The 27,064-nt window shown below is 30.2% G+C and overlaps 1 protein-coding gene and 2 long non-coding RNA genes across 18 annotated transcripts; 1 reads left to right on the top strand and 2 right to left on the bottom strand.

Annotated features, from left to right (window-relative positions):
* The first annotated feature begins 105 nt into the window (after nucleotides 1-105).
* Nucleotides 106-27,064, top strand: CaMKII (Calcium/calmodulin-dependent protein kinase II). 14 transcript variants are annotated; one of them, XM_089268620.1, is made up of 15 exons: nucleotides 106-425; nucleotides 1,095-1,180; nucleotides 1,892-2,780; nucleotides 4,280-4,374; nucleotides 5,151-5,210; nucleotides 5,686-6,066; nucleotides 8,396-8,490; nucleotides 9,113-9,362; nucleotides 9,571-9,663; nucleotides 16,951-17,007; nucleotides 19,322-19,441; nucleotides 22,556-22,582; nucleotides 24,229-24,399; nucleotides 24,922-25,039; nucleotides 26,390-27,064. In XM_089268620.1, the coding sequence occupies exons 3-15, from the start codon at nucleotides 2,716-2,718 to the stop codon at nucleotides 26,514-26,516; spliced, it is 1,659 nt and encodes a 552-aa protein (XP_089124746.1). In that variant the 5' UTR covers nucleotides 106-425; nucleotides 1,095-1,180; nucleotides 1,892-2,715; the 3' UTR covers nucleotides 26,517-27,064. The 14 variants fall into 14 exon arrangements, with proteins under 14 accessions (XP_089124746.1, XP_025016038.1, XP_025016039.1 ...); XM_025160270.2 differs by lacking the exon at nucleotides 106-425 and having other exon boundaries at nucleotides 978-1,180; XM_025160271.2 differs by lacking the exon at nucleotides 106-425 and having other exon boundaries at nucleotides 978-1,180; nucleotides 24,925-25,039.
* Nucleotides 2,799-3,751, bottom strand: LOC149093375 (uncharacterized). Its single transcript, XR_016199487.1, has 3 exons — nucleotides 3,613-3,751; nucleotides 3,383-3,403; nucleotides 2,799-3,276 (listed from the first exon to the last, which is right to left on the bottom strand). It is a non-coding gene; the product is annotated as an uncharacterized LOC149093375 (long non-coding RNA).
* Nucleotides 3,978-7,574, bottom strand: LOC107359491 (uncharacterized). Of its 3 annotated transcripts, none has more exons than XR_001568107.3 (5): nucleotides 7,220-7,574; nucleotides 6,203-6,363; nucleotides 5,049-6,131; nucleotides 4,247-4,407; nucleotides 3,978-4,151 (listed from the first exon to the last, which is right to left on the bottom strand). It is a non-coding gene; the product is annotated as an uncharacterized LOC107359491 (long non-coding RNA). The 3 variants fall into 3 exon arrangements; XR_003081761.2 differs by having other exon boundaries at nucleotides 4,237-4,407; XR_016199486.1 differs by lacking the exon at nucleotides 7,220-7,574 and adding an exon at nucleotides 6,476-7,079.

Genomic DNA, 27,064 nt, shown 5'->3' on the forward strand with positions numbered 1-27,064 from the left:
GTAGTTTTATTTACCAAATTGAATCATTTCTAATCATCATAATTGTTGTTATCAAATCCGTTTCTATCTTTTCCTTTTTTCCAATTTCAGTTTTATATCAAAGTAATGAAGGTTGAACCGCTCAGTAAAAAGATTATTGATGATAATTACCGATAACTATTGAACTTAATAGATCATTAGTAACTAACTCTAATTGTCTGACAAACCAAACCAATCTTGTCTTATTGCCGATTTATGGTGAAAAATAGTTGAAATGTTGAAAAAAACATTAAATGTCAGTTAACAAATTATAAAATCTAGAATCTTCGATGAGAGATTGGAAAAGATTGTTATTACTCGATTGACGCATTATAATGTTCATATTGAAACTCATCTACAAATATTAAGGACCAAAGGATTTCGGTTTATTACCTAATAAAAAATAGGTAAGATTCCCAACAAAATACAATTTAAATATCAACTACTAACACCTTAAAGTACGTCAACTAACAAAATAATGTGAAAAAAGCCACGGTAAAGGGCTGGTCAAAGCTATTTCTGAGGTTGACATCGTTCATGTTGAATAACCAAACGATGCTGTTATACCAAACAATTTGCGTAAAACAGTAAGAAGACAGATAAATTGATTGCAAATTAAAAAAACTAGAAGAGTTAACTGTTAACCGGTTTCTGTGATATCAAGTTTATTCGTAACCAGTCTCGTAAAGTTTCAATGTTTTTACATTAAACTTACCATGGAAGCAGTTCCTCTCTTCTGCCTAAATGATTAATCGAAATGGTAAATCAAAATCCATGTCAAAAAAAGGTAATAGTAATTATAATTAGCATAAACAACAGAGCAACTGAAGGTAAAAAAAGTGAACAAAAAATAAAAATTTCCTGAAGGCAAATCACAAGAAACAAATGAGATAATCAAAGCAAACGGACAAGAGTATTAATGACCAAATGATCCTTGGATCAGAATTATCAACCAAATACAGGTTAACTCGATAGATGTCATTAGTAGTTTTATTTACCAAATTTAATCATTTCTAATCATCATAATTGTTGTTATCAAATCCGTTTCTATCTGTTCCTTTTTTTTCCAATTTCAGTTTTATATCAAAGTAATGAAGGTTGCTCCTGCATCTTCTCATGTTCATCATCTTAAATTCAACCCTTGCGCATGAAAATCATCGAGGTAAGTCAATTGAAACAAGAGGAATCCATTGCCTTTCTAGATTTCCCTTTCTCTCTCTCTCCATGTGTCTGTCTCTGTCTCTCTTTTTTTCTTCTCTTCCCATTTTGTTCTCTCGAGTTGCATGATAAATTCAATAGAAAGTGGATAAAAGTAGAAGACGAACACGAAGAAAATGATGATAATATTGGAAGTGCGCAAAGAAAGACAGTGAAGAAAGGTTATCCTGCGCTTGCACGAATTTTTAATTCAATCCAAGTATAGCCTTTACTTTTCCCTCACTTCTCTTACATTTCAATCTTTCGATTTTCCTTTTACTCTGTCTTCGTTTTTTTTTCACTAACAATTTACAAAATTATCGCGATTCAGTTAGTGTTTTCTCATCATTTCCACTTCTCTTTTTTTCACTTCTCTTTCCCTTTCTGACTCTCTTTCTTCTCTTCATTTTCCTCTGTCTATTACTTTTTTTCATCATCTTCTTTTCTTACTCTCAGTGTTCACTTTTCATTCTGCCAATCATATTCTAACTAAGTGACTTGGTTTTATTTTTCTGTTATTATAATCATCAAAAATCATCATCATTTTACTATTATCAACTTGCTATTGATATATTGGCCAACACAACGTTTCCATCATTAATTATTATTATAATACTTTTATTAGTTAATCAATATTAAAATATATTTTCAAATTGTTTTACCTTGCGCTTTTTAGTCCCTCATCAGTCAACTGTACATTAACTGAAACGACCAATTACCAGCAAGGAAAGGAGGATTTGGATTATTTAACCGAGTTTTACCTTTGCAACTCTCCTTTTCTGCTCTGTTTACGGAATTAAGCTTCGACGAAGACAAGACATTGAGAAAAGGTGAAAACGAGAAAATCCAAGAGAAGGAGGAAGAAGGAAGAGAAGGAGCAGAAAAAGGAGAAGATCAAGACGTGGACGAAGACGAAACCAAAAGCCAAAACGAAGACAAGCTCGAAGATCAAGAAAAAAGAGTAAAGGGAAACAAGGAAACATAGCGAATCACGTTAACCATTCACTCCTTGAAAGGGATATCAACATCATCTTCATCACCTTTTTTTCATCATCGCTATCGCCATCATCGCCATCATCTGCACCTTTCAAGAGCAACATCAACCTTTATCACCTCCATCTCAATAATCACCAACGTCTTACAAAAAAAATCTCAATCTAATTTTAAATAATTTTAAAAGTGTGTGTTTGTGTGTTCTTATTGTGTGATTTTATAGTGTGATCTTATTAAATTTTGATTCTCTCTTTGCAATCTTTTGTTTAATTATCAACCTCGTCTTAACCTTTACTACCATCAACAATAATATTTAATCAACCACTGCAATATAATCATCAACCTTTGTTTAATCAAAAAATTACATTTTTACCAACAAGATTCTCATTCTGCATCATTGTGTGTTCATACATTCAACAAAAATTTCAAAGCAAAACCAGAGATTATTAATTACAATTGTTAAATTACAAAATATTAAACACGACTAAACAAAATTATCACAATTAAATGGCAACTCCAGTAATAACAACACGTTTCTCCGATAATTATGAACTTAAAGAGGAGTTAGGAAAGTAAGTAATCACCAGGAATTAAAATAATCAATACTGAATCATATTATTGTGTATGTGTTGGTGTTGGTGTTCAATCAAATCACAAATTCAATGTGATTTGATTTGTTGAAACTGTTATTTCTGTATCAATCAATTTCACCAATATGTTAACACCATTATAGAATGGGCAAACATTAACACTTGGAAATGAAAACAAGTTGATACTATAAAAAGCGATAATCATACACCATGATGGTTATTACTATTTAGCGATTCAGATAGATTGTTTTTGTTATAATTAACAATCATTTCCATTATTTTTTTAATGAATGTCCATTGATTTCTTGAAGCAAATGATCCTTCATCACATCTTTCCAAAAGTCTTTCCAATATTGCTTTGTTTTCCTTGGAATAAATTCACAACTAGTTTTAGGTTCAACCATTCTTCCTCCTCCTTTCCCCCCTGGTTCCTAAAGGTTGAAAGTAGCCAAAAATGAGCAAAAAAACAGGGTCACGCCTACGATATAAACAAATAAAAAATAATAACAGTAAATAATAATGATTATTATAACAATAAAAATGTTAAAATAGCAACAGTAAGAGGAAAGCATGAAGACACTTACAAATTCCTGATTCAAGTGAACCTAAATAGAGAAGAGAGAAGAAACTAGGATGAAAATTTCTTGTGAGAATTTCTAGTCAAATTAGATTGTTAATTATTGGGAAAATTCAACAATGAATTGCAAGTGGAAATTTACGAAAAAAAAGCAACCAACTAATGATGGATAATGATGCAATTAAAAGATTTCTGGTTGATTTTTTGGTTCGTTTCCATTGTGTGTTAACCACTGACCTCAATCAATTTTGGGTTTGAATTGGGATTTTCCGCCTTCTATCTCACAAGTTTGACTCCTAGAGATGATTCATGATGACAAAGAGGGAGAGAGAGAAGGAGATAGAAGAAAAAAAATCATGTAGAAAGAGAAAGACTTAGAGATTTTAATATTTAACCAGAATTTTGAGATACACAACTGGAGCATGTTGATGATAACTTTGGGTTTTCTTTTGATGTAGATTAGTATTGAACTTGTTTCTCTTTTATTTCTTTACCCTACTTAAGCTTTTCCCTTTCTCTTCTCTTCTCTTTTTATCATCCAAACTTGCTCTTGTCTTCTCTTCCTTCATGATTCATTATTAAAATGCTCATCATCCTTCATCTTCATCCCTTTTTGTTCCTTCCATCTCCATGTTTCTCTCTGTAAAAACAATGGAACCATTTTTTTTTAAATAATTGTCTTCATGTTGCATTTTCCCTTTAGCCTTGGCTTCATATGGATTATATTTGCTTTCCGGTTTCAATGTCTTCCAACCATTGTAAAGTTCAAATTTAATCTGAAAATTGCATTGAAACAGAAAAAAGAAGAAAAAGAAAACATTAAAATCATGAAGATCAATAAAATTCAAATTAACCATTTACCTTTACTAACCTTTTACTCTTTTCTTATTATTTCTCCTTCCAGGGGCGCCTTCTCAATTGTCCGAAGATGCGTTCAAAGATCAACTGGACTTGAATTTGCGGCAAAAATAATTAACACCAAAAAATTATCAGCACGAGGTAAAAGTTGCATTCAATTTTGACGCTGTAAACCTGAAAAGATAAAACAAAATTTTGATCAATCAATGGGAAGCCCCAGCAAACAATACATTAATAATGAGCTTTTTGTCAACAAAATTGAAATTGCTTTTTTTAAGTAGAGCCAAGAAACGAGTAGAAATGTTGAAAACAACAAATATGATAATCAATTTCGTCGTCTGTTATCCTCATCTTTTCTTGTTGTCAAAAAACACTTTTCCTATCCTCATTTCCTATTTTTGTCTCTGCAAGAGTTTTTCCTTCAGTTTTCAGCTTTTTCTTTCTGTTAGCATTTTCATTCCGCAAATGTACCTTCCTTCAGTCACTATTCAACTATTTCAACTTAATCGTCATTTTTGTTGTTTTTGTTGTTTTTGATGATCAAGAAGATACTTCAAGTTGTTTTGCAAGCTTCATTCAGATGAGACTTTTTTGGGTTTACAAAATCAATGTTCAAAATTGTAAATAAATAAGCAATTATTTGTTATTGTTAACATCTTCTCTCTCTCTCTCTCCCTCTCTTTCTCTTTATGATCCACATTATTTCTCATTTTCATCATCTTCACCTTTCTATTTTGCTTCCCCTTCAACTATCATGGATGATCTCACATCACGAATACCTTTTTTGAATCAATGTGAACAAAATCAATACTCACTTCAATTTTTGCCTCTATTTCTTCTTCTCCTTGGACACTTGACTGGATTCACAATTTCAATTTGGTGGCTAAAATGAAAACTTCAATCTAACTTGGTAATAGATTTTCAAAAGCTTGAAAGAGAAGCTCGAATCTGTAGAAAATTAAATCATCCTAACATAGGTAAGCAACAAGAACGAGCCATTTGGTACGCACAGCTTTTCCCTTTTCTGTTGACATTTTATCTTCAAATGGAATATTCAATGTAATAAAGAGAAGTAAATTGAAGAAAGGAAAATTGTATTTAGTTTGAACAAGTAAAGAGTAGTTGATAGTAATGAAAGGCTGAATAAAATCCAAAGAAACAGTTGGAAGATTGAGAGATTTGCTGCTGTTGTTGCTGTTGATGATGATGATGATGATGGCGATGGTGATGATAATGGGAATGATAATTATAGAGAAAAAGGCTGTTGTTGGAGTTTGTTGAGAGCAATACAAATCATGATTACACTGAGAGTAGCTGATTATGATAACCTGAACAGCTACTATTGTAATAACCAGTGAAACCTTTCGCTTTCAATATTAATTGTTGTTTTGTATAAATGATAAATTAACTCCTTTTCTTGTTTCTTTTTGCTTCTTCTTTCTCGCTCATTAGTCCGACTTCATGACAGTATTCAAGAGGAAGGTTATCATTACTTAATTTTCGACTTGGTAACTGGTGGTGAATTGTTTGAAGATATAGTAGCTCGTGAATACTATTCAGAAGCTGATGCCTCCCACTGTATTCAACAAATTTTGGAATCAGTTAATCATTGTCACATGAATAATGTTGTACATAGAGATCTGAAACCAGAAAACCTTTTACTTGCTAGCAAACAAAAAGGTGCTGCCGTTAAATTAGCTGATTTTGGTCTTGCCATTGAAGTCAGTGGTGATCGTTCAGCATGGTTTGGTTTTGCCGGAACACCTGGTTATCTATCACCCGAAGTACTTCGTAAAGAACCTTATAGTAAACCTGTTGACATATGGGCTTGTGGTAAGTTGTCATCACACTTTGATAACCATCCATTTCAAGATCAAATCATTTAGGGCCTTCAACACCTACGATAGGAAAAAAAAAGATTGAAATTAGGTAAAGTCAGGCATACAATTATACATGTGTAATACTGTACCTTTTGATAATCAATTAGATGTACAGTTTGTTTACATTTCGTTCTTGAATTACAATGGCTTGTGTTTCAAGTAACCAGTGATCATTAAATGAATGTAACCGGTTTTCATCATTGATATCCTTTAGTTAGTCTCGCCTTTCCAAGTCAAGTGTCATATTATCCTGTAGAAAATTAAATAGAACATAGAATTTGGTTAATTGAAGAAATATTATTCAGATTGATTCAAGATAAAGAAAACAAAAAAAACCTGTTCAGATGAATAGATTAACATACAGTTTATTTTTAATGGAATACACTGTTTTACATATGTTTTTCTGCAGAGAGATAAAGTATACAATGATTTGCTTTTTCGTAAGGCATATTAATAAGTCTTTCCAGAGGTTTATTCTAGCATTTGTCGTAATAATCGACAAATATCTGAAAACTCGAGAAATATCATTATTATTATGATATGAAATAGCTACAGAGAAATGAGCAAAATCGTCAAATGGCTTTGAGTTGAAGAGAGGATTCAAATACAAAAGCATAGTAAAAAAGCGCAAGCTATCATCAGTCAAAAGATATAAAGTAAAAAAGATAATTTGCTAATTAATAAAGGACATTATCAAGTGTTGAAAAGTGTATTAGATACACTGATCATCACCATCATTATTGTCCATTAATCTCCACAACATTAATCTTTCTAGACTCATAAGCATTTGTTAGGCTGTAAAACACTTATTCACTGATTCACTTTCAATCAATCGCTTTGATATACTATTTCTTATCAACGATGGCTTTGAGTATTTAATTTCTCAAATCTCTACAAGGTCTATTTAATTAGATCAAATCAAATAATTGTGTATCACTACCATGATATATCTAAAAATAGCAAATCAGGTTTACCAGCAAAGGGAAAGGATAGGTTAAGGAAAAGGAGTAACCTCTCATAGGTTAGTGTGTTAACCGGTCAATCATATGTTTTCTGTACCAGAAATAGGCTTAAGCTTATGTGAACGGAATGTACAAAATACTTACCATTTACAATTATAATTACAATTAATTATAATACTTTAAATGAACCATTTGACACATCAATCAATAGAAATTATAAATGGTTCAATGGTTGATTTATAATCTAAATAGGTTTGACAGGAGTATAACATTGATGATGAAAGCAGTAAAGAAACAGAAGTAAACAAATACACATGAGATTCATGGATTGCCGGTTATTTAATCATTTTGAAGCAAGTTATAGTCCAATGGTTAATGGTTAAAGTTAAGAAGAGTGAAAATTAATTTAAATTATAATTAAAAATGAAATTAAAACAGAGGTTCAAGTTAAACAAAGACCATGACTTGTTTTGTCAACATTACTAGTCAAAGATGGCGACTCCGTTTACTCTTAACCTTACCCTTTTCTGGTCAAAAAATCTGGTTAACTTGACTCCAATTAATCAGCTGATATTCAAGTCTTCTTTTCAAATGATTAAATTGAATTTTAATTTACAAATTTACATATCATTTTGCCAATCAATACAAATTTACATTCATCACAAGTAGAATCAATTGAAAAGGAAATCTTTCTCCAATAAACCAAAAAACCTTTTCAATAATGTATATAACCTGAAATGCTTTATCGACTACAGTTTTCCCCAGAGTTTTTTGCTTTTTTGTTACACTGCCATCTAGGTGAACTACAAGGGGAAACCACGAATTTTACAGTTTAAACAATTAAAAAACTTAATGACTTCCCCTATAGGGAGAGGACTCCTCAAAGGGAGCAAAGAGGCTAAGAGGGGATGTCAATTAAAGAGTTTAATTGTTTAAACTGTAAAATTCGTGGTTTCCCCTTGTAGTTCACCTAGATGGCAGTGTAACAAAAAAGCAAAAAACTCTGGGGAAAACTGTAGTTAATTAACTAAAACAAATGTCTAACACATTTCGATTCAATAGTTAAACAGCAATTGATTTAACAACCAGAAACAAGTTAACTGTTATAAAATTTTAATAAACACAAAACCAGTTTATATTGACAGCAATAAATTTACAAAAACTGGTAAAAACAAACCTCAGCCAATAAAGTCAACCCACTGGTTATCCTTATAAATGTTTCCTTAAACTGTGAAAACATTTTATTCACATTTAAATAATTTTCAAATTAAAATTTACCAAATGATAAAAGCCACTAATCTCAACAATTTATATTCACAGGAGTAATTTTGTACATACTTTTGGTCGGTTATCCGCCTTTTTGGGACGAAGATCAACATCGTCTCTATGCACAAATCAAGGCAGGAGCTTACGATGTAAGTATTGTTCATTTAATTGTAAATTGTTTTCCATCAAAAGATAAGGTTAAACAGCAAAAAAGAGAATGATTAAATGAAGAAGAATAGAAGAAAAAAATGAGAGAAAATTATTTTCTGGTTAATTCTGGTTCACATGAAGCATCAACAGTAAGCTCAAACAGTTACGATCCCACTTTCAAAATGATTGCTATGCTAATAACAATAGCTTAAAGGCAATATTTTCACTCTTTCAAGCATAATTGTGACAATTTTCATCCTAATCATCACCAATGATTATTGAATTGCCAAGTAAAAATAGCAAGAAAAAAGGAACCAAAAAAACCACCAAAAGTATTCATTGAAAGTAAACTGAATCTAAAATCGATAACATGTAATGTACAGTTTGAATGTTATGCAAATAAAATTGACTGTTTAAGATTTAATGTCAATCAGTTAAGATGTAAATTTTTAGGATTTAGTCTGATAAAGGCAATAATAATAATGATGATGAGCCATCATTTCAATGGTTGATTCAGTAATGAGCCTGGAAAGATGATGATTCAATTAAGTAAATTAAATTTTTACATATAACAAAATGTAGACTTGCAAATGTTTACTTGAAATTTGTTTCAATTTACAGTATCCATCACCTGAATGGGATACAGTAACACCAGAAGCCAAAAATTTGATCAACTCAATGTTAACCATTAACCCTGATAAACGGATTACCGCTGCCGAAGCTCTTAAACACCCATGGATCTGCCAACGAGAGCGGGTTGCATCAACCTTACACCGTCAAGAGACCGTTGATTGCCTTAAGAAATTTAATGCCAGGCGTAAACTTAAAGGTGCCATTCTCACCACAATGTTGGCAACACGAAATTTTTCCAGTGAGTTTACCTTTTCCATCCATTTTAACCTTTCCTATTCCCTCATCATCACAAGCCTCTTCATCTTCACGATGATAAACCTAAGGGCTAACTTTCAATTTAACCAAATTAACCAAGAACAATTAACTCAAATTGAATCGAAAAGATGAAAATTTGAAAAATGTAAAAATCTCTCAAACTGACTTCTCCTTCATTTTTGGTTTGTAAGGTCGATCCATTGTCGCCAAGAAAGGAGAAGGTTCTCAAGTTAAAGAATCAACGGACAGTAGCAACACTACATTGGAAGATGAAGATGCTAAAGGTAATTAAATTAATACAAAAACATTTACTTTGACAATAAAAAACATTGAATAACTGAAAGCCAAATCAAAGAGAAACGAATGAAAGAGAAGGTCAAAAATGACCGCTTCTAATGAAAAGATTATGTTCACTGATTCAGTCGATAGTTGATTCCGTTTTTGGGTTTTCATTCAATTGGCAACTAATGAAAACAATATTTCCTTTATGTTTACCTTCTTTTGCTGCACTCACCTTTGTACAATTCAATTAACCAAAACAAAGAGACGGACCTTTTGCAATTCTAATTAGTCTATTTGCATTCCCAATTGCAATTTAAACCATTCAATGCATTCAAAACATTCAACCAAACTTTATCAGTTCCAAGTTTCATTTTCAGATTAAACTCCAGTTTACTTTGTATTTAATAAAAATGTATAAACACTTTAACCTTTTATTGCTGTAATCGAGTAAAATTGACAGATTAAATCGAGTAAAAAGAATCTCAATTCAGATTAATTTTTCTTACATGGGAAAACGTGCTAAACGGACTAGAAATGTTGTAAAACAAGTTGACAAAAAACAACTTCGTTAGTTGATTCTTGCTAAATCTTGAGTAAACTTTTTCATCGATTTTCAATAAATTTTCTGCAACATTTTGAGCATTAAAATGGTAAAGGTTATGGTGACTTTAGTAATACAAAAACTGTAAATTTCAATCGAAAAAGTCGTTTGGTACAAAAAGTTTGAGCGAAATTGTTCTGAGCGTTTCATTTTCTTTCAGTTTATCCCAAAATTTTTTCTTCATTTGCAATTGAAATTCAAATTTTTGTCTCTTCACACGATCTTCAAGTTGATCAATAAATCAAAAACTGATACAAAAATTAGAAATGTCAATGAAGACGAAAAATAGCGAAATTATCGATTCGCTCAAAACGGTTGTTTCTTTGTTCTGTCTGGTTAGAATTTTGATCGAACATTGAGAATTTAGAAATAACCTGATTTTTACTCGGAATTTGTCTAATGCAGATAATAAAATGTATTTCAAGTCAATGAACAAAAACCAATCCAGAATGTAAACTTTCGAAATGCATTTCAACATGTAATCTAGATTGAAGATTGCAATGTGAGTCTACTTTACTCAAATGCTTCTTTGTTCAATTCAATTACTAGTTTGAACAGAAACATAAACCTTTTTTGTTGCATTTGCAATTTAATTTCCTTTGGTCAGGTGTTAGTTGGCAAAGACTTAACTTGTAATGTGATAATTTTGGCATTAAGTGTGAATATTTGTTCATTCAGTTTGTTTCATCACAAGATTCATCACAAGATGATTTAGGAATCACATTTAAAGCAAGCAAAAATTGTGTCAACAAATTGATAAATTGAAAAGCAAAAACCAATCAACAGCAAACTGTAACACAACAAAACCCAAAACCCAAAACCCAAGTTTACCCATTTCAAGCGTCAAGTCTTTGCAACAACATTTAATTTGATTTATTACCTTCAACCTTATCATGGTAACCATTATCATTGTCTTGAATTAATACTTTTTACCTTTACTTTTCCATTTCCTTCTCTTATTTATTTATTAATATTATTATTACACTACAACCAGTATTGAAACGGCAAGAAACAGAAGACACAAAAAACGAGGAAAAAAATAAATTTGATTTAATAGATAATAAATAAACTAGGAAAAGTGAAAAACAATGGCAGCGAATAAAAAATGTATAATAAAAGATAAGTGTTCATTGAAAGTACAGATGAGATTCTCAGTTTCATGTAACTTTGACTTACCTTTCAGTTTAGCCTGTATTTCAATATTACATGTGCTTCATGCATTTCAATGTAAATCTTTAACCTGAAAAACAAAGAACAGAATAAACCAGTTTTCTGGTTTACTTTACCCTCAAAATTCAGCCTTTTTCATCTCCAATTTCTCAACATTCGAATTTCTTTTTTTTCCATTGTTCAATATATTCAATGATGAACACACATTTACATATTCATCATTACAGTTTTTACTTGAGTTGAAAATTTCATTGATTACCAATCAGATTCTCTGTTCAGTTAGCTCATGTTTACCTTCTCCATTTACAGCTTTTTTGCTTCTTCTTCTTCAGTTTTCCATGCAATTCGAGGAAATAAATTCATGTTGGCGAAGAGCAGAAAACGTTTTTTACTCAATCTCACGTTGTTCAACGGTTAATGTTATCTTTTGAAAAACGGAATCAGCAAACCAGAAAGACAGAGAGAAGAAGAAGGAAGAAAAATCTAATAGAGAAAAGATGATGAACAGGAGAAGGAAAGATTAAAGAAGAAGATGAAGATGTTCTTAGTCAATCTAATTTCATGAATTTTCTGTACATTACCTTTACTCTAATCGGATTAAATGTTGATACTTGTATCCAAGAAGATACTTTTCAAGTAAACTGAATATTTCAAAGTTTACCTTTACCTTTTTATATATTCAGGAGAGAAAAAAATATTTCCTTCTTTACTCATCTTTTATAGAAATTTTCATCAATTTTCTTCTTTTTTTTGCCATTTTAAACATTCTTTTATCTGACTAAAGGTTTCAATCTGTTCAATGATAGTTTTGAGTGAAAAAGATTGACTCCAGTTCAAGTGTCCATTTTGCCTTCAAATGTTGAGAAAGGAAAAGTTGAATTTTGTTCATTTTAAATGACTTTTCACTCGATTCAAATATCAAAATCTGTTGAATGAAAATCATTGACAAATGAATTTCTTGCAAACTGAATCATTAACATTTTCAGACTTTCAGCTTATTCCAATTTAATTGAGAAATCAAAATTTTCCAACTTTATTGTTAGCAATTTTATTATATTTTGCAAGATTTTCAGATATTCATGAATTGATTGATGGAATTTTATGGAAATTTTGAAAATTCTCATTCCATTGAGACCTTTCAATCTGATCATTTTTGACCAAAAGTCAAAAGAAACTTGACCATTTCCATTGTTATTCTTTCCATGATTGTTGGAGAATTTTTTTTCTAAAAAATTCTGAAACTTGAATAGTTATCAATTTATTACATCGACAATTCAATTTTCTGAGCTTCAGCTACTTGTTGTTCCTTATCAACTGGCTCAGTTCTCATGGTTTTTATTCAAAATTGAATTTTGAAAAATGGAACAAGAAAATTATCCCAAAATCTTTAACCCAAGCTTAGTCAAAGTAAAAACTTGCAAGTAAAGTTTTTTTCGTTGAAATTTTCTAGAAAAATATTATTCTGTTCAATAACAATTCATCATCATTATCATTGTTGCTTTAATTCACTTGGAAGCATTTAAAAATTTCTTGAAACTTAATGAGCAAATTGTTTTACTTTTCATGTAAACATCTTAACAAAACTAATAACATGTTGATACTTGGAGTGAATATTAAATAATACAATGAAAAGGCAACTCTGTTCATTGAGATATTATTTTTTTGCATGCAAAGAGACAAAAAGCAAGAAACGAAAGAAGAAGAAAAAGAAAAAAATGATAGAAAAACCTGAATTCTCAAGTGAATTTCCAATTCAAATACTGGTTTCCATAGAAATGTTTGCAAGAAGGAAAATGAAAGAAACGATAAAATGATTGTAACTTTTTCTTCTTCTTTGTTTCATCTTTGCTCTTTATATTAGACTCTATTTAAAATGATCCTTTGCTAGACACACTCACTGATGTATATCAAAGCTGTGTTAATGATAATGCTTCACATGAGAATACCTTTGTACATGAAATCATGAACAAAAGGTGAAACTGAAAATGTTGAAGCAGAATAGGAATAGCCTTAAGAAATGTCAACTGAAAGGATTGTTGAAAGGGCAAAACTGTCTCGACATCAATCATGGATTTAAAACTGTTCAATTTGTTGAGATATTTTTAAAGGTTAAGTGAAATGAAAATTGAATCTAATTCATGATAAGTGGAAACAAAACACTTCAACTGTTGAAATGGTTTCTTTCCTCAATCCAATTGATTTAATTTGTTGAAATTAAATTTGGCAAAAAAAGGAAAATTAGAAAAAATGTTTTCTCTTGAAATGACCAAAAACTGTTCTGAAATGTGTCGAGTTGATAGTGATAATGAAAGAGGAAAAATCAAGTGTAAACTCACCTTGTTAGGTAAAAAGTAAAACTAATAATGTTTCAATTGGAGAAGAAAAATTTTCTATCTTTTGCCAGTTTTGATGATTCCCAGGATTGGGAGTGAAAGTTATCGTTTGACTGGAAAATGTTATCAACAACTTGGAGTTTCTTTTCCTTTTCTACTTGCTCCTCTTCATGGTATCATGAAATTGATGAGAAATGATGAGAAATGGTAAAGGAATGAAACACTCTCAAGTAGTCCATTTTCAAGGGTTTCATTATCAGATTTTTCTTCTTCTTCTTCTTCAATATCATTTTCTATCGATTCCATTTCATCTAATTCATTTTTATATACAAGAAATGAATTTCCACTTTTCATTTCAAGTTGATATCAAACAAGTTTCTTATCATGTTCTCAACTCAAATCAGTTAATAGTTAACAGAAGAAACTTGTTGACAGTCAGATTCAAGTTGATATTGATAATCATTTTCGCCTTTTTTCCCTGATTATTTCTCATGTTTTCTCTCAAAGGAAATGTTTTCTCAGGAAAAAAAAGAGAAATATTTATCTTCATTCTTCTTCTTCTTTTGCACATTTTTCACCTCATTTTCAACCCTTAATAAGATATAATGCATATTCATTTGATAACCAATAAGTATTTTTTCCTGTTTATCATTTATAATCATCAGTTTGTAAACTCGAGTAAATGTCAAGTACAACGAAAAGGAAAATTGCTACAAAAAATTTATTACCATTTACTGGTAATCAAATCGATATCTTTATCCATCCCTTCAAGTACTTGATCACAACTCAATTTTTTGTTTTTTTGGTCTTCTCAGTTCTCATGAACAGCAGGCAAGTTTAATGGTTGAAATAAAGGACAGAAAGGATTCATTAAAAGTGCAAAAATTAGGTTATGCGGCCTTTTGAGTGCTTTTCTGCTTGTTATTGTTGATCGAGTTTTTTTCATTAAAATTTACTTTATTCAGAGCTCATAAATTAGTGTGATAATGGGTCAGATTAGATTAGGTTTGACTTTGATAATTATTGTTAGTCTGGTTACGCCAAGTAAATCCATTTGTAATTGAATTCACTTTTTTGTTTTCTTTGCCAAATAATTTATGATAACTTTTTTTTCAATTGTCAACTTGTATGGTGTTGTTATTAATATCATTGTTGTTATTGCTATTCAAGAAAATGATATTCAAAATTATTTGATGTTATAATTTGGCAAAATAAATAAAGATTAATAAAAAATGAAACTCCATTTTTGCTATTAACTTTATTATTACCTTTACTTGCAACCCTTTACCTCAATAATTTTTGTCTTTTTTTTTCTTCCTCCTCGTAAATTTATTCATTCCTGTCACAATAATTGTAAATTATTAATAAATTGTTGCCAATTGGATTTGACTTTTACAACTAACATTGCTCATGTTTGTGACAATAAATTGCATTTTGTCAAAAGATTCAACGTTTGTAATCATTACTTAAATATAAATGCATAAATATTTATATTGACCAAGCTAGATTGGATTACACTTGTTACTCAAAGATCAGGAGAAGGCAATTTTATCAATTTTTTCATGACAGATTGTTTATTTACGATTAATCTTGAGTCTGTTTCGTGTATTCGTGATTTAAGTCCCTTGCAAAGCTCAATTCGATTTTCATTCGAATGCAGATCGATTCTTATATTGTGCATATTGAAAATCGTTGCATAGAAATCGATTCATTTAAAAATCGATCGATAATCTTTGAATGATTATTTCATGGATTCGTTTTGAATTTATGGTCGGAATAACGAGTTTAATATCAACTCAAATATGAATGCTTACTCTCCATTGAAGGGATTGGTAAATATTGTTTGTATCAACATGCTTCCATCTTCGACCACATTGTATCGGCTGAGTGGACTAGTTTGACTCTAATGGCTTTTTTAATTTGACCCAGTGATTGGTTCTAGTGTATTGCATTATTAAAATGAAGCAATTAGATTGGCTTATTAGTAACAGTTTTGCAATGGAGTGAATGAAAAATCGATACTGAGTTTAGTTTGATGAAAGATTTCTCTCGATTTCTGTCCAGTCAATCGATAATATTGACAATAATCGATTTCAACTAAATGTTTCTGATTAATTGATCGACATATGTTCGAGTTAATTTGCACTTGTTAGACTATTGATTCACGTTTGTAACACGAGATAATTTTGCTGACTTAACAGAGTTTATTTAATTTCCAACTTAAAAGCCATCATGTTTTGAACGGAATAATGAAAATGATTAATAGTTTTTTCAAGAGATTGTCAACTGACAGGTCAACAATCAATACAAATCCATTTATCAATCATAATCATGTCTTATAACTCTAAAATATTCAGAATAAAAACCCAAATTATCTCATGTTCTTTTTGAATTTTCAGTTGTAACTTATATTTTAATGCGAACTAATCACCTGATTAGAGTCAAAAATTCATCGATTATAACATAATGTCACCTAGTTTCCGTCTTATATTGAAAAATTGCGATAACCTTAAAGCTAAACAAAAGCAAACCCTTACAATGCCAATGACTGGTTATCGAGTAAACAAAGTTTTTCGCATTTTTGGCTGCTCAAAATTAAAAGCTTGAATGTTCAATATTGTCCAACGAAAGCAAGACTCAAGTGCTGCAAATTTTCAGCTCATCAGATAAGCATGTACTTAATGCATTTATGAATGACTATTGACTATTATTTGGCAAAAAACTAACACTAAATATAATCTTTTAATGTGAAAAGAGAAAACTGGAAAAACTGAAAAGCTTGAAATGCAAATATTTATCTGAAGCCCAAAGCAAAATTTTTTTGTCTTTCATTTGGTTACATTTTTGTTTACCATTTTTATCTCATAAATCATCATTTTGTGATAATTTTTGTTCAATATTTAATGTTGAAACTTTTTTCTTTTTTATCTTTTACCCTTTTCCTTTCTTCTATGTGCTATGCGATGCTTCATTATATCATTTGTATTGATCCAACAATTATTATCGTTACGTGCAACTGCCAATGCAAACTGTGACGAAAACAAAAAAAAACAAATCATTTATAAAAATAAACGCTCGCAACTTGAATGCGCTTGGATGAAACAAAAAACGAAAAAAAAATGAAAACAAAAATATTTCCTGTTTTCATTATTTCCTTGATTATTGTTCTGGAACGAAAAATTCAGATTTATCTCTTCAACATGGAGTTGAACGAAGTAAAACTGTCATACAAACTGACCAAGGTAAAGAATCGTTATAAACTCCTTTATTCTCATTCCCTATTTAATGATGCAAACTCCCAGCCAAACTCCAAACTCACTCCCAGTAACTAAACTCATAACCGAATGCTGCAAATGGAAATTTGTTTTTCAAAGTTTAACCAAAAAGAAAAATTCTTCTCTCCTTTCAATCACAATTTAAATGCATAAATTGTCGACTAAATTTTGCACCATTTTCGTCAACATTATAATCAACTTGCAATTCCCTTGAAAGCCTCTGATAATGGAAACTGCTTACAACTGTTAACCTTTCAAAGATAATTGTTTCCTCTCATGTCTTAATTGGTGAAACTGAAAATTCTATAATTGCTTGAAATGAATCTCTTTTTCCATCTGTTTCCTTCCAACATGGAAACAACTCTGTTTCTAATCGCCATTATAATAACCACATTAGAATGTTATGTTAGAATGAAAAGAAAAATGTTATCTTTCGATTTTCCTTCTTCTTCTTCTTCTTTATAATTATTATAACATTCAACATCTTTTTCACTCCCTGTTTAACCAGTTATTTTTATTCACCTTGAAGCCAAATTTTGGTTTCTTACCTTTGAATAACCAACAAGCTGACAAAATGCCTGTTAATAGAATTTAACCTTCATTCCCAAGGAATTGATGTGTGAATAAGAAAGTCAAGAATATCTCATTAAGCAAAAAGTTGTAAAGGTAATGATAATGATGATTTACATTTTTCAAGATTGTCAACTCTTAACGAACCCTCACCATGATTCCATGTTTACCATGCTTTCCTCATCGTCAGCTAAAGGATCGACGAAAAGCGAGTAAAAATTTCAAGTCAAATAAAGGGTGAATATTAAGTAACAAGAAAGTACATCTAATCTGAATCAAACCAATTTCAATGTTTCTCTTAACCAACAAAAGGATACTTTTTCCTATTCCTTTCGTCAGCATTTTAAAAATGTTGCTTTAAATCAAATTACCATTAGTTTGTGACTGTTGAAGTGAAGGAAAGAAAAGGAGAAAAGAAGAAAAAAAAGTTTAGGTATTATGTGCCTTTATTGGGCATCGTTCATGTTGTGCGAAAATATTGGATGAAAAAAAGAGATGAAAAATTGGGTGCAAAATGAAATTGGCAATGATAAAGATGAAGATTAGTTTGAATCATTTGTATTCATTGTTCATTGTTCTTGTTTGAGTTTGCCATTTGCAGGGGTAAAGTTGAGAGTATTAGTTTTAAGGGTCCAACATGAAGAGTGAGAAAGAATTTTTTGTTTTCTCAATTTTGGGTTAAAAGATGGTAAAGGAATGGATGAAAAGTAAATGTTGTCAACCTTAAGTAAAGCTTCTGTTAAAGGTATGAGAAACTGTAAAATATGATGTGGCTTAATATGAGTAAAGCTGATAAAAAAGGTTGACACAAATTGGTGAAGACATTGAACGTTGAGGAGGCAAAAAAGCCAACTGTGAATGAAACAAGAAAAAAGGATGTTTCCAGTTCTGTCAGAGTCTATGAACAAGGAATCAAGTGAGAAGGAAAAGTGAGTTTATCTAACAAGAATAGTTGCTTTTTTTCTTCTTCTTTTGAAGATAAAAAGAATGGAAAGAAGATGATGAAAAGAGAAGATATTTTTCTTTCTCTTGTTGCTTGGATACAAAATGACCTGAAAAAGATTGAGTTATAAATGTTTAGTTAAAGGGAGTTGAAAATTCGTCGAGAGTAATTTTGGATGAGAAGAAGGGACGAGAGGAAAAGGAAAAGGAATAAAGGTTTTCTTTTGTTTGGTCAAGAACTGGAAATGAGAATTGAGTTGACCAATTAAGTGACAATCAAGAAAAAAATTTCTGTTAGTTGGCCAATGTTTGTATTTACCAAATAAAAGCTGGTTTAATGCTTTCATCATCTTTATACATTATTATTATCTTTATTATTTTTACAGGGAATTAGTGAGAAAGAGTTGATCAAGAAAATGGTTTTAAATGCATTTTTATTTATAGTTACAGTTTCAAGGTGTACATTATCATTATCATCATTTATCAAGGGAATCCAGGGAAACCTTATCCAATTTATTAATATCATTTTTAGCTTCAACTTTTTCAACATTTTCTCACAGATGAACCTTGTTTCGCTTCTTTGTCTTTACCTTAACAAACCCTTAATTTTATTAATAATTAAAACCAATTAAAGGCGTTCTACTTTTGCTAACCTTTTGGACTAACATTCAACTAACAAAGCATTTCGAGTCGCTTGTCTTTAGCCATCATTTTCATGGTTCATTTTGTTCAAGATTTTTATGTTTTTTTTCGTTCATTGCATCGACAGAGTCCATTGTCGTTTCTAGTTCAAGGCCAAGTTCAGAATCAAATCATCATAAAAATACTCCAAAAATCGAAGAAAGTCCAACAATCGTTCACATTGATTCATCAGTGAAAACACTGTCCTGTAAGTAGTAAATGGTAAATGAAAAAAGAAATCAGTTTTTTTTTTCTTTAATCATTTTCAGGTTTTTCATCTTTTGTATTGATAACTTTGAGTTTCAAAGGTTGAACAAAGCTTGTTTCCAGGTGAACATTTTGCAGTTGAATTCTTGTCAACTTTTCCAGGTCAAATAGCATTTCAACATTTGATTAGAAAAATAATCGCAGTTGGAAATAGTCTTTATTCATTTGCAGATGAAATATTTAAAAGTGTATCGATTAATATAATTACATTGAGAAAAGACTATTTTCCTAATTTATATCGATTGGGCCGAAAAAATAGAAATCAATTTGAGTTGATGAACAAAATTTGACATTTCGAGAAAATCGTAAATCAAACCAATTCTGTCTTGCATTTTTAATTGATCAAACACATCAAAATTAGCTGCTGATTCGAGACTAGTCTTGACGCATTCGTTGCAACACTTGAACTTCGTGTTTAGTCAACAATTAAGTCCATTTTCTGAAATTTTTCTTTACCTCATGAGCCCGAATTTTCAATCGATATCACCTTTCATATTCTGTGGTATTGCATTTAATCGAGAAAAATCGTCTTGACCTATGTGGATCCTTTGAAAGAGTTGAGTATCGATCGATTAAAGACTCGTTAGTTGAACCAATCAAGTTTATTGAAATCGGTTAAATATTAATGAATATAAATAGATTGCATTTGACACTTGAAATCACTCGGCTTGTTGAGTTCAACTAAAAGCCAGAAAAATATATTTGATCAGCTTATTGAAGCAAAAATTAAACTCAATTGAGATTTTATTTCCTTTTTTTCTTCTTCTGCCTTATTATATTCATGGAAAAATGATTGAATGGAAAAATTGTTGAATAGAAGAGCAAAAAGGATAATTTTTCCATCTTTTTTCCACTCTTTTACTTTAATGACTTGAAGTTAATTAACTTGAATTTTTTGTTTTGTTTCTTCATTTTCATTCTTCAACTTTAAACATTTCATTAATCATGAAACAGACGAGACACAAGAACACAAGAACACTGGAACACACAAGCAAACATTCAACTTATTATTATTATTATTTTTACCTTCTAATGAATAGCTAATTAAATGAGGGTTAAACATATTCAATACTTTTGTCAACTTTCCAAGAGTTAATCATTGTTATCATATAAATGATTAAAGTGATAATATGAAAGAAAAAGTTGAGGATTCAATTAAATTCAATTGAATATCTGAATAAACATTTGAATTTGTCACTTGTAAAACTGTCAATCCAGTTGATGGTTTATTCAGTTAATGTTTCGAAAATAAGTTTATCCATTAAAGTGAATATTCATTTCGCTCTTTTATCAAAGAGAATGAAAAAACAAGGAGAGAAAAAAAAAGTTGAAAAGCTCGTTTCCATCTTGTTTACTTTCATATTACCTTATCTGAGCAACTAATCTTGTTCAAATGAATAATTCTGGTGCCAAAAAGAAGAAGAAAAAACCTGATTACCTTGATAATTCTAATGTTAATAAACATTTTTGTTTCACCTCTCATGAGAGACTTACATCTTGATGTAACATGATGAAACATCTCAATTCAATATTTATCATTTAATTTGATCAACATTAATAACATTTTTGTCGCAAATCTTCATCAGTCAATGAATAAATTATGAATCAAGAAAAAACTTTTTCAAGGTACAATTGAAAGTTCCAAAGCTGCAGCTTTGCAGGAGAAACAAAAATGCCTCAAAATCAGTGCAAAGAATCATGAAATTCACAAGTTTGAGGCAATGAAAGATTCCAGTCACTGATCTATCTGACGATCAGAATATTCCGAAAAACGAGAAATGAGGTGCAAAGGCTATTCGACACACCCAGTAATCTAACACAGAATGATATTCAGAATTTTCATGTAATTTTGTTGGACTTTTTTTCTCTGCAATCATTAGATAATATAAATACCTGGAATTGCAACATTTGTTACTGATTTATGTGAACATTTTCCTCATTTAATCTACTTCAACTTAATTCAATTATCAGTTTGATTGGATTGCTCATGAAAGTTTCACTTGTAAGAATGTCAATTGTTTGCCTTTTCCTGGCACTGGTTTTGTTTCAACAAATTTTAAATACAAACTCCATCAGTTGATTATATCATTACATAAATCAATTGGTTAACTAATTGTTCCAATCAAATTATATCCATTGCAACTTGTAAGATGAAACAAAATTACTATTCAGGCTTTTATCGACATGAACTAAATTGGAATTGCAATTTACTTGTTGAATGGCATTCATCAAGAATGTCATTTAATGAAAAAATATCACAAAACGTTCACTTGATTAAAGGTAACATGATTACAATGGCGAAAATAATAGAAGAAGAAAAAACAATATTAATTCCAAACATTGACAATATATTAACGTAGATGGATTAACGGTGAATATCATGTTGCTCATTGAGTTTGACTTTCGATTTACGTCTTTCATGAGTTTCGATCCAATCAAATGTAATCTAATGAAGCATTAAAGTCATAAATGAATAAAATAACGTCAAGAAGATTGCTAATCCAAGATTGAGTTTTCAATCTAAATCTTGAATCTAATCTTTCATCAGCAATAAATGCTCTTCATTAAACTGTTTATCAAGCAATTGCAATAAATTAATTACAAAAATGGTGTAAAATTTGATAGCAAAAAAGAGAGGAAAATTTCAAATGAAATTGATAGCAAAGTGAATAAAGACTAAAATCAATAAAAAGATAAACGTAACATTTAACCTTTGAAAAACAACTTTCTGTGATTCCATGAAACTTCAGAAGATTATTATTACATTATTATCATCACTATAAATAGATAATGATAAAGAATTAGTTATCTTATGGTTTCTTTTCCATCTTTTTCCTCTTCTTCTTCTTTCCATCTTCATCAATAAATAATGTTAACTTTCCTCTGGACTTGCCATTCATCATCAACCCGATCAACTTGTTATTGTGACTTTCATTTCAACTTTTGTTTCAAACTTTTTCTTGTGAAATTTTGGATTTAATCAAATCAAATTGTTCGTCAACAATACTTTGACCGCCATCAACTGATCACATTCAACATTTTCTAATGGATTCAGTGAGAAGGGAATATACTGGGATTGATCGTAAGCTTGAAACATTTTTCTTAACTAAACTTAAATTGAATGTTGAGTTGAGTTGACTTTAAATTCAAGAGCGATGTCGAAGTGAAATTGAATCTCATCGACATTGATCGCTTCTCGACTTGTTGCTTCCCTATTCAGCTCTTCTTGTCAGATCAAGTTTCACTCTACAACTTTGGGTTGTTATTATAATGAACTCAATTTGGGTTCGTTTTTTTTTCTTCATCAAAACTCTAAGCGATTGCGCTGTCATTATGGTTTTGTTTGCAACTCAAAAACCCATTTTTATTCAGTAATTGGTTTTACCTTTTCAACTCTATTATTATTTTAGCTTTTTTTTCTGGTAGTTTTGTTTCTCTTCGGTCAAAGGGAAAAGAGCAAAAGTAAAATGATTAAATATTGGGCAAAGTTAAAGGTAACAAATGATGATGATAAACATCATCATTATCATTACCATCAACAGACAACAATAACATCTTTCAATGAATGTTACATGAGTGTTAACCCAAAAGATTAACCTGTTCTTGAAGCAACATTGAATCATGTTTATAAGAGGTTGAAATAATGATGATGACAAAGCAACCAACTATTGATGTGTGAGTTTATGAAATTACCTTTTCTCTTTCCTCCCAGTCTAATATAACCATCAAACTTGATATATAAATTAAGGATAACATTTAATGTTCGTCCCTATCAACATCATTTAATCACTTTTGTTTCAATTTTTGTCAATCGACAGTCAACAATTAACCTGCAACTTTTATCCCTTTTTTACGTTCTCTTTGTCTTCATTTTCATCCTTTTATTTTTTCTTCCTCTTCAATTGACAATGGAAAGCTAAAGGTTCAATCGATCAACTAAATTTCATTCAAAATGCAAACAAACTAAGCCAAGTTTAATGAGTTATCCTGGTTTCAACGAAAAGTAAACTTGTCCATGTTTATCTTGGACAAGCTTCATCAAGTTTAGGGAATAATTTAGTTTAGTCTTTTCCCTCTTTTGTCAGTTCATTTGTTTGCTGATTAAAATTTAATTTTGCTCAACTTTCAACTTGGATTAAGTTGGCTTACTAATGTGAACTGATTAATTTGATGGACAATTAATGAGTGTCCATGAAAATATCAATTGAATATAGAATTTTCAATTTGGATTTAGTTTTGGAAATTCATTTTCCTCTGAAATTCGTGACTGTAGTTTCAATAGAGATGCTGACCCTTTTTGGTTTGTTTAATCAGCTGAAGTAATGACAGAAATTTCATGGAAACTTTGAGTTTCCAAGTTTCGGAAAAAATTTCTCCTCATTTCAAGTTGACTTGAAATTGAGATTTTTGAGATTTTATTGAGTCGATCAGTTCGAAGATTGAAAATTGGCAATTTCTTGGTAAAAGGAAATTAATTTTTATTTGAAATTCGAGACTTTAGTTTCAATAAAGATTTGCTCTCATCTCAGGTTTGGTATAATGGCTAAAGTTATTATGAAAATTTAGAAACTTTGAGTTTTAGAAAGTTTTTTGTTCGCTTGAAGGTGATTGGAAATTTAGATTTAGATTTACTTAGATTTTATCTGTTCGAAGATTGAGTGTGTTTTTGAACTTTTTGGTGAAAAAGTGATTTTCTTTAATTAATTCTGTTTCCATGTTCTTTTTCAGCTCGTAAACAAGAAATTATCAAAATAACTGAACAACTTTTGGACGCCATAGCGACGGGTGATTATGAAGCTTACAGCAAATTCTGTGACCCAAGTGTATCGTCATTTGAACCTGAAACTTTAGGTAATTTAGTGGAAGGAATTGAATTCCATAAATATTACTTTGATAATGGTAAGTAAAGAGAGAGTTGAACATTTACCTTGCAAAAAGAAGCTCAAATTGAATGTTTTTTGTGTTATTTGATTTTGTGCTCTTCATTATGCAAACAGTCTAACAAGATTGAGATCAAGTAAAAAGCAAGAAATGAGCAAAAAGCTGAAAGAGATACAAATAAGTTGTAAAAGAGCAAGCAAAGTTACTTGTTACTCAATTTAACTCGTTTGCTTCATTTTGCCTTTTATTTCATCATTTGGCAAAACCTAAATGAAAAAAAAGTACTAACAATAAATTGCTAAATCAATCGATAAATTGTGAAAGATTAATTCAATCCTGGATATAATCATCATTGCAACCCATTAGTTGAAGAGCATAAAAAAAAAGTTTTACCCAAAAAAAGAGGAAAAAAACAAACAAAAGTAAAATGTTCTAACCATGAACTTTGTTTCCATTCCATATGAGCTTTATCATTATTGTTGCTATTATTGTTATTATTAACAATCAATTAATATGATTGTCAACTCTATTCCATTGCAGCAGTCCTTACCAAGAATATGAAAACCATCAATACCAACATTTTGAATCCAACTGTACATTTGATGGGAGATGATGCCGCTTGCATTGCATACATTCGTTTAACTCAATTCATAGATTCGTAAGTTTTCAACTTTCAAGTTTCAACCCAAAATAAAAAAATGAAAATTGTCGTCAAAATTGATCCAAAATCGCGCTGGTGACTCAAACCACAAAATTAAAGAAAACTAATCAAGAATCAAGAAAATTTGTTTTTCGAGATCAGTTTCGCTTTTTTAGAACTTTTTCGCTTTCAACCGAATAATGAAATTTCTCAATTTAAATTATCTTTTCAGTCCGTTTTAAGTTCGTTTTTGATTTGGCAATTTCTTGTTGCGTTTGTTTAAGTTTCCAAGAATTGTAATTTTCTGCTGATTTTTGTGATAGATTTTTGAAATTTTGCTTCGATTCGAAATTCGAGTTTAATTTGGTAAAGTTGAGTTAGAAATTTAAGTTGATTTTATTCGTAATCAAGGTTCAAAGATCGAAAATTTTCCTGATTTGAGGTAAAATGAATGGAAGTTGAATTGCTTTTGCTTTTTGTTTGCTTAAGCATTGAAATGATATTGATTTGGAAAAGGTAAAAGTTATGTTTACTCATAATTCTTGATCCATTTATCGGAGCAACAATTTTCATCATTAATCAGAGGTTTAATTTTTACATGAAAAGAAGTGAACTTTACCAAATCAATATTGAGAAAGGTTGATGAAATGAAATTTATAATTTATATTTAATGCATTTTAATGGATTCAACATGAAACAAAATGTAATTAATTTGAAATATTTAGATGAGTTATAGAAATGGTCAATTTTTCAAAGTTGATGAATTTGACTGTCATTAAAAGAAAGGGAAATGACGCAAAAAATGAGCACAAAATTTCTTCTCCAAATTAATGATCAACTTCAATTTTTGCTTTTTCACAAATGAAAATGCAACTCAATCTGAGAAACGATTTCATAGTTTTACAAAAACAAACAGAAAAATTGAGATGAAAAATTGCAAGAGAGAACAAGAAAAGTGATAAAAAAAGGTAAAACGAGACAATATTTTTACTTAAAGTCTTTTCCATCTTTAACTTATTGTCTTACATCCAACTATTACCTGGGAGTTTTTTCCCTCCCAGTCATCTTGAGAATCTACAAGAGTCTTTGTTGCAAGTTATTGAAATAAATTGAAGAGCAAAAGAAGAGAGAAAAAAGGAGAAGAAATAAATAATATCAAGTCACAGAGAAAAAGGTCAATCAATAGTGAAAATGTGTTTCCCTGGGAGTGATTTTTATTCATATTTTAATCAACACTTTTTTTCCAATGAATATTACTCAATAAAACATTGTGATTTGTAATGATTAACATGGATCAATATTGAGACACTTTTCCTTATAATGATTATCCAATGAATCTAACGATTTCTCTTTTCCACACTTTTCCAGTTCTGGAAATCCTCAGGTGAAACAAAGTGAGGAAACTCGAGTTTGGCATAGACGCGAATCGAAATGGCAAATGGTTCACTTTCACCGAGCTCGTGCTGGCGGAGCTTCAGTTTCCTTCTTAAGCTAGTGAAGTCCATCAACTTTTTTTTCGATTCTGCAAATTATGATACAAATACAAATGTTGAACTGTTGACGATGAAAAAAACACTCTTAAATTACAATTTAAAAATGGATAAAGATGGAAAAAGAAAACTTTTGAGAAGAAAAAAAATTAAACGAAAAAAGGAAAAAAGGAAAAAAGTCAAAGATTCCAAGACAACTTTCGCTACTTACTGATGATAATATCTTTACTATTAACTATCATTATTATTATTATGTTCATTACCATGAATCAAGATGACAACAATTAGTAAATGAAGAGGGAAAAACGCAAAGAGAAGAAACGAAAAAATTGAGGAAAATCTTTCATGGACAAACGTTGACAACTTTCAACGAACATGGAAAACTGAGAAATGAAGATTCTTGCTTTTGGTTCTTTTACCATGAAATGATTGAATGGAATCATGAAAAATGATGGATAAAATGATGAGAATGGTGGATAATGATGATACAAAGAAATGATATGAAAAAAGTGAATAAGTTTATTTGCCAATAAATTTTGTTTTCATTTTCTTT

Source organism: Tetranychus urticae, chromosome 3 (assembly GCF_039701765.1).
Source record: "Tetranychus urticae isolate SD_2017Ah chromosome 3, NJAU_TeUrti_SD_1.0, whole genome shotgun sequence".
NCBI lineage: Eukaryota > Metazoa > Arthropoda > Arachnida > Trombidiformes > Tetranychidae > Tetranychus > Tetranychus urticae.

What these genes read in the sequence shown, in the direction of transcription:
- CaMKII (XM_089268620.1), top strand. Translation starts at nt 2,716, where the DNA reads ATGGCAACTCCAGTAATAACAACACGTTTCTCCGATAATTATGAACTT. An exon ending in CTTAAAGAGGAGTTAGGAAA is followed by an intron (nt 2,781 to 4,279) that starts GTAAGTAATCAC and finishes TTCTCCTTCCAG; the next exon opens with GGGCGCCTTCTCAATTGTCC. An exon ending in ATCAGTGAAAACACTGTCCT is followed by an intron (nt 19,442 to 22,555) that starts GTAAGTAGTAAA and finishes TAATGGATTCAG; the next exon opens with TGAGAAGGGAATATACTGGG.